Source organism: Budorcas taxicolor, chromosome 18 (genome assembly GCF_023091745.1).
Source record: "Budorcas taxicolor isolate Tak-1 chromosome 18, Takin1.1, whole genome shotgun sequence".
Classification (NCBI taxonomy): domain Eukaryota; kingdom Metazoa; phylum Chordata; class Mammalia; order Artiodactyla; family Bovidae; genus Budorcas; species Budorcas taxicolor.
The window spans coordinates 48104267-48118355 of record NC_068927.1 but is presented as its reverse complement, the minus strand read 5'-3'; the positions used below and the strand labels follow the sequence as shown (position 1 = coordinate 48118355).

Genomic DNA, 14089 nt, shown 5'->3' with positions numbered 1-14089 from the left:
GAGAGTTCTACACTGAACATATGCTCACCACCTATATCCTATCCTTCACATTTTATTACACTAGCTTTGTCGTATATCTGTCCATTTCTCTATGCACCCATTAATCCATCTAATTATTATATGCACTTCACAGTGAAATGTAGACATCAGTACAGTATCTCCTAAATGCTTTAGCAAGCATATTAATGAGTTCAATCTTTGCTGTTTCAATGTACATACAGGAAAAAGGCAGAAATTTTTGAGTGTACTTTCTTGGTTTTGACCAATGTGTATATGTAATCCAAACTTTCATCAAAATACAGAAGTTTACTATCTCCTTAAGAATTGCCTTCATGTCTCAGATGTCATAAAAACTCACACCCAGCCATCCAGAGGCAAATACCGTTCTTTTTTAGAGGGGGGCGGCTGGTTAATTTTGCCTCTTTAGTTTCATATAAATGAAATCACACAAAATATACTTGTTTGTGTAAGTGTTCTTTCAATGAGCATGTTTTTGAAATTTTATATATATATATAAATAAAATATTGTTGGAGCTATCAGAAATTCATTCCTTTTTATCACTGGGTAGTGTTTTATTGTATTACTAACCTATGGGCTTCCCTGGTGGCTTAGACGGTAAAGAATCCGCCTGCAATGCAGGAGACTTGGGTTCGATCCCTGGGTCAGGAAGATCCCCTGGAGGAGGGCATGGCAACCGACTCCAGTATTCTTGCCTGGAGAATCCCATGGACAGAGGAGCCTAACAAGCTATATAGTCCATGGGGTCGCAAAGAATCGGACATGACTGAGCAGCTAAGCACAGCATGCAACCTATGGTTTATCAGTTCTCATAAAGATGTATACTTGGGTTGTTTTGGCTAAAAACTTCAGTAGCATTCTTTTACAAGTCTGTGATTATGGTTTTCATTCATGTATGCTAAGTCGCTTCAGTGTGTCCAACTCTTTTGCGACCCCATGGACCCCTGGCTACATCCCACTAGGCTCCTCTGTCCATGAGACTCTCTAGGCAAGAGTGAGTTGCCATGCTCTCGTCTGGGGGATCTTCCAGACCCAGGGATAAAACCCACGTCTCTTACATCTTCTGCATTGGCAGGCAGATTGTTTACCACTTAGAGACACCTGGGAAGCCCCTGGTTTTCAGACTCTTGGGTAAAGAGCCAGGAGTGGCATTGTTGAGTCATAAAATGATGTATATTTATTTTTATAAGAAACTTTCCAGATCTTCCTCCATTTTACAGCCACACCAACAATATCTGAGAGTACCAGTTCTACAAAAATCCAATTTTAGGAGTTATTAGCCTTTTAAATTTTAACCATTCTGGTATGTGTGCAGTGGCATTTTAGTGGTTTTAATTTGCATCTGCCTGCTAATTAATGATGTTGCATTCTTTCATAAGATTTTTGGCTGTTTGCATATTTTTACAAAATATACAAATCTTTTGACCATTTTTTATTGGATTTTTAAATATTGAGTTGTAGAGTTCTTTATGTATCCTCTTTACCAGTCCTTTGTCATGTATCAATATATGTTTTGTGAATATTTTCTCCTAGTCTGTTCCTTGCCTATTCTCCTAAAGATGTCTTTTGGTGACAAGTTTTTAATTTTGATGAACTCTTTATCACTTTTAACCTTTAATGTTTTTTGTCTTCTGTGATCTAAGAAACACTTGCCTGTCCCTAAATCACAAAACTCTTATGTTTGCCAACAATCACTCTTTGGTTTTGGCGTTTATATTTAAGTGTATGACCAAACTTGTTTTCATTTTTTTTTTTTTTGGTTTGACAGATAAGGTAAATAATCAAATATCTCTGCAAAAAGATAGTTTTCCTTCTAATCTATATGCCTTTTATTTCTGTTTTTGTTTTATTACAATGGCTAAGACCTCTAATATAATTGCTCAATGTAAGTGATGACAGTGGGCATTGTTGCCTTGCTCCCAATCTTAAGAGGAAATTATTCAATATTTTACCATTAAGCATGATGTCAAGAGTGTATTTGTTTTGGTGGGGGTGGTCTGATGAAACAGTTTGAAGACGCTGTCTTCTATACCTAGATTCCTAGTTTGGTGGGAAAAAAAGTACTAATACAAGTGGTTTTAAACTTTGTGGGATGCTTTGTTTAAAAATATATTTATTTGGCTGCTCTAGCTGTCAGTTGGTGCACTCAGGATCTTTGATCTTCATTGCACTATGTGGATCTTTAGCTTCAGCTTGTGAACACTTAGTTGCAGCATGTGGGTTCTAGTTCCCTGACCACAGATTGAACCCGGGCCCCCTGCACTGGGAGTGTGGAATCGCAGCCACTGAACCACCAGGGAGGTCCCTCTTTCATAATTTCAATGTCATTTTTTTTGCAAACCTTATCAAGCTGTTATGATTAATTCATTTGGTACTCTGCCAGATCCATCTTGCTAATTATAGTTGCTGAGTCCAATTGCTTTATTGGCCTCTGTTCACTTAGAAAGGGATTGGAATAGCCTTTAGCTTCCCAATTTATCTCTAAAGATGCACTATTACAATAATGGTTTGAAAACTAATGGTTAATTCCTAACTATGTAAATTTCTATTTTCCATCTGTAAAAAAATTAATAAAAATGATTACTAGCTATGTAAATTGTTTCCTCATCTGTAAAATGGAAATAAGTATCTACACTTCATAAACTTGATGTGAACTTTGACATATAGAAGACTCAATTACTGGTAACCTATGATTTCTGAGAGAAAAAAGGCAGAGAGGACTAAGGCAGGCTCGATGGAACAGTGATAGCTGATCTCAGGCTTTGATGAATATATTTTGATAGCTGGTAACTGAGAATTATAATGGGTGGACATTCCAAAAACAGGAAAAGGCATGAGAAACATTGCTAACGTGGAAAACAGCAAAGCAAGTCCTGGGAATATTAAGCAATCTATGTTCAGTTGACATATAAAGTATATGCTCTAAGTTAGTGATAGATTAAACTTGAAAAGTAGAAAGTGAACAAAATATGAAAGACCTTGAATAATACAGTAAGAAGTTCAGACTGTTCAGGAACTGAAGAATGATAGACATTTATTCTTCATGCAACAATGAGATAACCAAAATTATCATTCAGATTTTTCTGGGAGATATAAATAGGGACTGCATGTTTATCCAAAGACCACATTCTGCATCACTCCATGATCTCAAAAAATTTGCTCTTTGGCAATCTCCTTACTGGATTATGTATCAGACTGGCATTTCCCAATTCACTCAGCAACCCAGGCAACCATTTAACTGTTCCCATTAAATGAAGTTAGGGAGAATAAAAACTGGTTCTTGTTGGGACTTCCCTGGTGGTGCAGAGGTGAAGAATCTGCCTCACAATGCAGGGGATGTAGGTTTGATCCCTGGTCAGGGAACTAAGATCCAATTGCATGACACAGAGCAACCAAGGCCGCGCGCTACACAGTCTGTGTGTGCATGATGCAATAAACATCCGATGTGCTGTGACTAAGACCTGATGCAGCCAGATACATTGTTTTTTTAGTGATTCTGGTTACATGTGAAACAGATGGATGTCTGCAAAGGGTAGATGACAGCCCTACTTTTCGGCCGTCAGTGCAACCACTGGTCAAACGTCCTAACCCGCTCTCTGCTCTACTTCTGTGCTTATATTTCATTTTGCCCTTGGAAATGGCAGATGTGTCACGAACACTGCAAATGTGTTAAACCCCAACTCTAAAGGTTCTGCCTCCATTTTTTGCCTTAATTTAACCATGCTTTTTCTAAGGATTTTTCTTCCTCTCTACGCCTCTAGAGTTGATGTTGCATATTTCCCATGCTTCACATCCATGGAGCCCAGAGAAATGGTGGGTGCTATTTTTTATTACCTACCTACACATTTGTATCCCTCATTCTTTTAAATTTATTTAATTGTAGGCTACTTTACAATATTGTAGTGGTTTTTGCCATACATTGACATAAATCAGCCATGGATGTACATGTGTTCCCCATCCTGAACCCCCCTCCCACCTCCATCCCCATCCCATCCCTCTGGGTCATCCCAGTGCAGCAGCCCTGAGCATCCTGTCTCATGCACTGAACCTGGACTGGTGGACTGTTTCACATATGATAATATACATGGTTCTATGCTATTCTCTCAGATCATCCCACCCTTGCCTGCTCCCACAGAGTCCAATAGACTGTTCTATACATCTGTGTCTCTTTTGCTGTCTCACATATAGGGTTATCATTACCATCGTTCCAAATTCCATATATATGCGTAAGTATACTGTATTGGTGTTTTTCTTTCTTACTTACTTCATTCTATATAATAGGCTCCAGTTTCATCCACCTCATTAGAACTGATTCAAATGTGTTCTTTTTAATGGCTGAGGAATTTTCATATATTAATAAGTCTTTCAGTGTGAGACCTATGTCATATGCTTATATCCCTTCCTGTACTTCAAACTACTGTAACCTGTTGAAAACTCATTTTGGGAATATAGTTTTGAAAAAATCTTACGGATCTAAGCTTTTTTTTTTTTTTTTAAAGAAACTTGCATTTCAGCTAGACTTACTCTAACTCGTGCTGGTAGTTTTAGGACATATGTATCTAAGATCATTTTCACAAAAACTGTTTCAACCAGGTTTACTGGTTTCCAGGTTGTGGGTTAGAGTATGCCTCTCCAAAAGATATGGTTTTTTTAATTAAAAAATATTTATTTTGGCTGCACTGGGTCATTGTTGACGCACACAGGCTTTTCTCTAGTTCTCTAGTGGTGCGTGGGGCTTGTTTTGTTGAGGAGCATGGGCTCAGTAGTTGTGGCATATGGGCTTAGTTGCCCTGCAGTGTGGGATCTTCCTGGGCAAGGGAAAGCACCTGTGTCCTCTGTGTTGGCAGATGGATTCCCAACCACTGGACCACCAGGGAAGCCCCTGAAAAGATATGTTTAAGTCCTGACCCAGTAGTTATGAGACTTTATTTGGAAACAGGAACAGGGTTTTTGCAGATATCATCAAGCTAAGCTGGGATCACACTGGATGAGGGTGGGCTCTCCATCTAGTAACTCCTGTCACATAGAGACAAAGGGCATAGGATCATGTGAAGAGACTGGCGTGATGCAACTACAAGTCAAGGAATGCCTGGGGCTACAAAAGCTGTATGAGGCAGGGATTCGTCCCTAGGACCCTCAGAGGGAGCAGGGTGCTGATCACACCTGTGGGTTTTGGACTTTCTAGCCTCCATAACTGTGAGAGAAGAGCAAAACACCAGACTTGGTGGCTTATCAAAATACTTGGTGGCCTAAGTTTTGTGGTGTTTTGCTATGGCATATCTAGGAAATAAACACAGTCCTCAGTCACTGAAAATTTCAACAGCAGTTTTTGAATTTTCTCTCTAGTTTCCATTATGGTTACCTGCATGGAAAACTTACCCAGTTGGCTGGTCCACCTCTTCTGTCATATACTGTTGCAATGGTAGAGAACAATGAAAGAACATATATCATGTGTGTTATAAACTTAAGTTGAAAAGGGAAAGTATGTCTTTTTCATTTACGCAGTCAGATTTGAAAGCTTAAATTCTACCAAACTTACTACAGTAGGACTCCAGCTAGGCCAAGCAGGAATTCTACAAGGAATGCAGTATGTGGACTTTCGTTGTTCACTTTTATTACACAGCACACCTACACTTCTTGAAAGAGAAAAGGTGAAGGGAAAAAAACCCAAACCATCCATAATCCCAGCTCTTCAGGATTATCCCTCTGACATTTGCTAACCATTCTTCATATTTTATTCTGAATTTGTACAAAAAGTGTATTTGTTTAGAAATGGTTACTTTACACCTTGTTTTGTTAGCTTCCCTATCACACTGTAGAAGATGATGTATTTTTATTGCACATAAAAACACCCAAAGGGCAGTGGAGAAAGTGACCTGAGGGTAATGAAATGTGCCATGTGCTTTCCCATCCCACTCTATTCATGCTTTTGGCACTCTCCAGAGTTATAGAGGACAGATTCCTACTTGAAAGTACTTCAGGTAAAAGGATTCTCAAAAGCCTTCCAGCTTACACTTAACACTACAAGGCGGCCAGGCCTGAATGGTTATCCGTAATTGATGGGTGAGGAAATAATTCCTAGAGTAGAAAGAGCCAGATCTAGGCCATGACACAGTTTGGGCCATCCCCCATCCCTTAGGCCATTCGATCATAAGGGATTTAAAAAATAACAAAAATGATTATTTCTCTCAAATTGACTTTGCTAATAGTTTTAAAATACCTGGTGAATGTGTCAGTTTCTCTGTAGTTCTTTATTAATAATCTCAGGCTATATTATTCAGCAAAATACAAAACTAGAATTTTATCTTCTTAGTGAACTGAAATGTTTATCACTCTCTGGTGACTTTATCTCTAGTAATGTTTTCCTTAAAGACTATTTTGTCTGGAATTTAAATAAAACAGCTTTCTTTTGGATAGTGGTTTGGTGATTTAGTCGCTAAGTCGTGTCCCACTCTTGCGAGCCCATGGACTGTAGCCTGAAGGCTTCTCTGTCCATGGTTCTCCAGCCAAGAATATTGGAGTCGGTTGCCATTTCCCATGTGCCTAATATATCTTTTTCTGTATTTTTCACTTTTCTGTCCTTATCTTTTTAGGTTTCCCTTGCAAATAGCCTATAGCTGCTTTTAAAAAAGAATCCTATTTCATGATCCTTAATTTTAACTGAAAAGTTGAGCCTTTTACATTTACTGGATTCTTAGATTTATTTCCACTCTGCATGATGTGATCTCTACTTACCTTCCATTTTGGTTTTGTTGTTTCCTCCTCACATTCCTGCCTTTCTTTGGATTGGGTTTTGTGTGTGTGTGTTTTCCTTACTCCCATTATCTTCCTCTAGTTTTTCCTCTCCCCCTGCCACCCATGCTTCCTTTTCTTAGTGGCTACCCTGGTTGTTTTCAGCATGTACACTTAAACATCTAGCATCTTCCTGAAATATAAGGATCTTACAGTGCTTTAACCCAATAACTCAGTCACAAAAGTTTGTCTCTCAAAATCTGAGTTCTTTTAACTCCACAAAGTAGACTATATCATGGTTTTCAGTCACTATTCCTTAATAAAAACATTTATATTAAACATCGTGTAAATGTTTAACCTTCAGTGTATTTTAGTTTGGTCTCTGGTGTTTTCTCCTGTTTTAGACATTTTCTAAAAGATTCTATTTTCTAAGATTCCTGGTGCAGCATTGCTAGGAACTCCCTGGCTGCCTATGCTAATTAATTAACTCTACCCAGCTAAAGCAGACGTGCCCTGGAGTTCACTCATTATATAGAACTTTTATAGGGCTTTCCTGGTGGCTCAGATGGTAAAGAATCTGCTTGCAATGCAGGACACCCAGGTTTGATCCCTGGGTCGGGAAGATCCCCTGGAGAAGGAAACAGCAACTCGCTGCAATTCTTGCCTGAATTCCACAGACAGAGGAGCTTGGTGGGTTACAGTCCATAACGTCACAGAAGAGTTGGACACAACTGAGCGACTAGCACTTTCTTACAGAACTTTCATTCAATAACACACACTCAAAATTCCCATTCATGTGGCAGGATATCTGAATAAAGTCTCTCCTGATCTTCTAAAGGTAGAAAAATAATTAGAGAAAAGCCATCCCCAGGGCATGCAGTGCAAACTGGACATATCTTAGGAATGTCTGAAATGAGGGGTGACTGTTGAGGGAAAAGGAATTTTTACTGAAATATTCCAGAGCATTAAGACAGTTTATTGGGGACCTATAAGCATGCTTCAGTTATTCAGTATGACAGACTTCCTTTGATCTCAAATCTTGCACATTCCCTCCTCTTTCATTCTAACCAGTTTCATCTGATATTCCACTGAGAAAATACAGTTAACCAAACAGGAACTCCTTTTATTCTCCCTACCACCAAATTCTCAGATCTGCTTGCTTTGACACCTGTATTCTCTTCCCTCCTGTTCAGAGAAAGTACCACTTACTGAGTCATCTGTGTAACAACTCATCTTCTCCCGTCTTCTCAAATACTTCCGTCCCGAAGTCACCTTCCAGTTTACAAATATACTGTACCCAGTTTTAATAACAAACCAAAACCAAAGAACCAAACTCCCTTTACCTCACATTTGCCTCACACTAACCAACCTCTGGGCTTCCAGTGAAACATTTAAAGGGCCTACACGTGCTGCCTCTCTTCCTATGTTTTCCTTTACCCTTTAACTCTAGGAATGATAAACATCTGTTAAGCACTCTAGGGATGACAAACATCTGTTAAGCACTTATGTGCTGAATACTTAAAAATGTGAATTATTACTTACTCCTTACAACTTTATGAGATGATATACAGATAAGGCAGCTGAGGTACAAATGTTACAAAACTTGCAGAAAGCCTCAAAAATAGTGGCAGTAACAGTTTTTAAACCTGGTAACAGATCCAGGTTCTTATCAGTCTACCTTATGCTAAACCAATCTGATTTATGACCGCCCACAATCCACTAAAAAGGTTTTTGAACAGGTTTACAGTGGCCTGTATACTGCAAGTTTTAAGGACACTGGCTCATTTAATTTGTGGTAAAGTCAACACAATGATCATCTCTATCTACTTGGCTTCTAAGACACCACACTCTAGATAGGCTTGTAGTACCTCATTAGCAAAGGACATCAGCTGATTTTCTTTCCTCTGACTTAGGAGAGTACCAAGGCTCAAATCTAGCTTTCTTGCTTCCTCTAAATACTATACTTTACCTCAAGGATCTTATCCTATCACCTGTCATTAATACTGTTTGAAGGCTTCTGGTGCAAAACTTAAAGTTGCTCTGATTCCCACTTATTGTCAAACAAGCTATACAGATCTAACATACCTCAAATTCTTGATTCTGTTCCCTCCTAAACTGCTTCTCCATGGCCCCTATCTTAATCAGCTAGCCTTACACATTAAAAGTTGGCACAGTATTTGATGTCTTCCTGTTATCATGCACCTCATAAGTCAACTCATTTCCAAATAAAAACCAGAACTATCCATTTCCACCCATCTCAAATGTTAACATGTCTTAAACTTTTATCACCTTGCTTTAGTGATTACTCAAGCCTCTAAAATGGCCACTCTGACTCTATACTCCTGCTCCCATTTCAACCCACTCTTCACAAAGCATCAAATGGTCTTATCAAAATATCAATTACACTGCCGTACTTAAGTCTTCTTTGGCAGATTCTCATGGCACTTAAGAACAAATCAAGTCTTTGACACAATGGCCTATGACTCTCACATCATATGCTCCGTACCTGTATCTTCAACTACATCCTACACCACCTTCCCCCAACCCCACCCAGCACACACAAAAGCACTGGTAAGACCTTAAAAGGATAGCAGTATGTTGTTTTGATATTCATTATATATCTAATGACCAGCGTGTAAGAGGTAGTAAGCGAATATTTGCCAAAGTCTGCAAAAGCCATCTCTCCCATCTATTACACTGAAATAATCACAAGCCATAAAATAGACATAACACACCAAGTTCGTCACTTGCCTCTCATTTTTTCTAGATATAAAATGAGGAACTTATATGCATTCTCTCTACTACCCAGTGGAGCTGTTCTGAAGATAAAATGGTTTAGACTGTAAGTTCTCATAGTGTGGTCTGTGGCACAGCAGCCCCAGCATCACCTGGGAACTGGTTGGAAATACAAATTCTAAGCCCCCATCAACACTGATTTCCTGAATCAGGAACTCTGGAAATGGGACCCAACAATAAGCCCTCATTAAGCCCAATTAGAGATTCTAGTGTACACTAAAGTTTAAAATTTTTACATGAAAACACTGTAAAAAATAGAACTAAACACCAGATTACCGACTTGTATGACAAAATCACCTTTGCTGTTCACCAATGGTACACAGTAAAATTACAAAGTGGGGTTTTTCATAAAATAGTTTGTGTTGGCCCAGTATTTTAAAACAGAACACCTTAAATGTGAACTACATATGCAGTATCTAAGCAAGAAAAGCAGAGATAGTATTGCTTAAACAGACATAACTAAGGAATACCTCAAACAGTAGATGAAAGGTTGTAACTGAAAATTAGGATAATTTATTTTGTTGGGTTTGGGGAGAGATGTTTTATGGTGCCTCACATGGTTTGGGTATAAGGGAACTAATATGTATGTGGGCAAAGTGGGATTAACCATAATTTATCTTATACATCTTGACTAACAATGATTCAGGTTCCCAACAAACTACTTTATTAGGATGGAGTAAGATAGATGTTCAGGTCATCTGCCTCCTGACATGTTAAATAAAATGACAATTGTGATTTTCAGATCTGACTTCCCTCTTTGGATCAACACTGCCAAGCTCGGTGGGAGTGGGGGATATCCTACGCCACAGTCAACAGATACATTAATGTATTCTCTTAGTTTTGTCTTAGCGTTTCAGGCTTTATTTACTGACTCCAAAGCTGCAAAAACAGAGCCGAGTTAAGACCTAAATGAAGCATGAGATTAAGAAAATGCCTTATGACTAAAATCTTTATGGGGAATGTTCTTCCTACTGTGATTGATAAGTAGAGACACTTTTTTTTTTTGGCTGCACCCAACCCCCAACCAGGGACTGAACCCACACCCTTGACAGTGCTAAGTGCAGAGTCCTAATCACTGGACCACTAGTGAATCCCCTGGAGGCAGTTTTTAAACGGTGTACAAACAACTGGTGTAATTCCCTAGTAAATTAGTACATAACAACACAGTAACGTTGTGGGTTTTCTTCCTTTCTGGACATGCAGCATGCAGGATCTTAGTTTCCCAGACCAGGATTGAATCCCAGACCAGGGATAGAACCTGTGCCCCCTGCATTGGGAGCATGGAGTATTCCCTGCATTGCGAGGGAAGTCCTTAAGAGCTTTATAAAAAGCAGTTTTAAGTCAACCTCAAATGCTGTATTTCTGATGTTCACCATTCAAGAAAATCTTAAAATATTATTTATATCAACTTATATTGTGATAAGGGAATAAAAAGTACCTTCAGGAAGGATTGGTTTACACAATAGAATCCTGCCCAGAGTATGAACCACTTTTTCCATACCCATCCCATCCTCTCCACCTTTGTAAAAGAAAACAGTAACCTGACAGGGAGACTCCCTTCACAATGTCTACCAAATCATCACGCAGTATGTTTCAAATGTCTTACAATTTTGTCAGTTATACCTCAGAAGAGCTGGGAAAAACAAAAACAAAAATGATGTGTTTGTCAAAGTAGGGGAAGAATGAAATAACCTGCAGATTAAGACTGAGATCCAAGCGTTGACATTTAATTCAAATTGTGGATGTTCTGGGATGCTGATTTTCTCTTTTCAAAAATAAAATAATCAAAAACTTTCTTGTTAACACATATGCTGTTTCCACAGAAATGTACAAGATGTAAAATGGTCATTCCAAAGTCAGTTTATCTGAAAAAAGACAAATTATATGAAGTCTATGTTTATCTTTATTTAACTAAATGTTCTTAAAACTTCCTAAGCTCAAATGATATGTCACAAAATAGTGTCAGAAACATGAAGATATAAATAAATTAAAACATTTGGATTATACTGTCAGTTTTAATTTTAATAAAATAGATAATTTCCTACTACATAGAGAGCAAGTCCATCCACTCATTGATAAAATTTTAGAAATATTTCCTATAAAAAGTTTAGTAGTTGATTGGGAATGAATCCATTAGAACATAATTTCTATAGGTACAGAGTGTTCCCATCCTCACCCCCATACTTACTAATTTTGAGAAAATTTAAAAATACAGAAAAGTACAAAAAATAAGACAAGATATCCATATACCACAATCCAGAATTAACCAGTATCTCAATATATTTTTTGCAGTCTTTTTTTTAAGAGAAATTGATGTTTATATATAAAACTGAAGTCCCCCTCTAACAGCCCCCTCCCCCACACGCATTCCCTTCCCTTCTCCACTCTTCACAGGCAACCACTATCAAGAGTTTGGTCTGTATCCTTCCAACCCATTTCAAAAACACTTAAAAAACATACATACATGTTATGTATCCATTACCAATATATAGCACTGAAATTCTGTGAGGAAGTTTTCATTCAAATTTACAAAAATGTCATCGTATTATGTCATTCTGCAACTTTCTTTCCCCCTCAACATGACTTTTGAGATCTTTCTAATACATATAGATCTCATTTATTACACTTTACAGATATACATTATTCCATCATAAGTATTTTCCATTTTGTTCCTGATGCGCATTTGTTTCCAATTAATGAGTACTACAAATCATGCCACAGTAAATAGTCTGGTACATAATTTCCTGAGCATACAAACTCAGAGTAGAATTGCTAGATATTTTTCAATTTCCATAAGGAATGTTTCCCATTCCCAAGGTCATAACCATTTTACTATATAGCTTTCTCATACTTCTGCTTTTAACCCAATCCCCTTATCTTTGTGTATAGTTCATGTTTTATTTTTCCCCCCCTTGGAGAACAAATTACCTCCAAAGCACTTTTTAAAATAGTCTCATTAGCTTCTCAGCTCCTGATGCCTTTTCTATATTATAAATTCTAATAAATGCATAGGTTTTTGCAGAATCTCTTCTGTTCTGCTAAATCAATACCATAGAAGTCTCTTTCTTTCTAATACTTATAGCTTTGTTTTTATTACACTGGTGAATATCTCCAAATTCATGCAGATGGCAATCATAAAAATGTTTTCCACTCCCAATTTTAGTGGAAATGCATCTAAAGTTTTCAGTATTACCTTTGCAGTATGTTTTTTATTGGATACAGGATTTTAATCACACAAATGTCTTTCTCTTCAAGATGAATTCTCTGGTGTCCTTTAAGTTTTTAGCTTTTGCTTCCCTCATTTGTGATGCCTTCCTTCAGAATGATTATTTCTGATGTGTTATAAGGTGTAAATTCCTGATGAACACCTTTCATGATATCCACAGGATTTTAATGGGTATGAATTTTCTGGTGTCTAATGTGGTGTGACTTCTGGCTGAAAGCTTTCCCACATTCACTACACTGATAAGGCTTCTTACCTGTGTGTATTCTCAAATGTAGAGCAAGGGTTGAGAACTGCGAGAAAGCTTTCCCACACTCATTACAACCATAGGGTTTCTCACCTGTATGGCTTCTCACATGTACAGTAAGAGATGAACTTTGAGAGAAGGCTTTTCCACATACATTGCATTCATACGGCTTATCACCTGAATGAATTCTCACATGTACAATAAGTGATGTTCGCTGAGAGAAGGCTTTTCCACATTCATTACATTCATAAGGTTTCTCTCCAGTGTGAATATTTTGATGTTTTATGAGGTACTTCTTCTGACCAAAAGCTGTTCCACATTCATTACACTTGAAGGGTTTCTCTCCGATATGAATTTTCTCATGCTCAGTAAGGTTTGATTTGCCACTGAAGGTTTTCCCACACTCCTTACATATAAAGGGCTTCTCTCCTGTGTGAGTTCTCTGGTGCCTGATGAGGTTTGACTTCTGAATGAAAGCTTTCCCACAGTCCTTACACTCAAAAGGTTTTTCTCCAGTGTGAATTTTCTGATGGGTAAGAAGGTTTTCCTTCTGGCTAAAGGATTTTCCACATTCATTACATTCAAAAAGCTTCTCTCCAGTATGGGTGTTCTGATGTTTAATGACATACTGCTTTTGGCTGAATGCTTTTCCACATTCATTACATTCAAAAGGTTTCTCTCTATTATGAAAATGCTCATGCTCAGTAAGAGTTGATTTGTGGCTGAAGATTTTCCCACATACCTTACAGGCAAAGGGGTTTTCCCCACTACAAATTCTCTGCTGACTGAGGTGTGACATCTGAATGGAAGCTTTCCCACATTCACAAGGTTTCTTTCCTGTATGAATTTTTTGATGAATGAAAATTTACTTTTAGCTGAAGGTATTTCCACATTTCTTACATGTGCTGGGCTTCTCTGTGTATGGCCTTTCAAATGTAGAGTAAGAGATAAGGTTCGAGAGAAAACTTTATCATCATCAGTACATTCAGAGCTTTCTAACTCTAAATTTTCTAAATATTCAGTGAAATTTATAACCTTCACTGATTTCTCTCCAGTATGAATTTTCTTCTGC

At 37.9% G+C, this 14089-nt stretch overlaps 1 protein-coding gene across 1 annotated transcript; it reads right to left on the bottom strand.

The window, feature by feature from the left end:
• Positions 1-11947: 11947 nt before the first annotated feature.
• ZNF146 (zinc finger protein 146) lies at positions 11948-13975 on the bottom strand. The gene has a single exon (XM_052656438.1). It carries the CDS (start codon positions 13814-13816, stop codon positions 12938-12940), a length of 879 nt encoding a protein of 292 aa, XP_052512398.1. The 5' UTR covers positions 13817-13975; the 3' UTR covers positions 11948-12937.
• Positions 13976-14089: the final 114 nt, after the last annotated feature.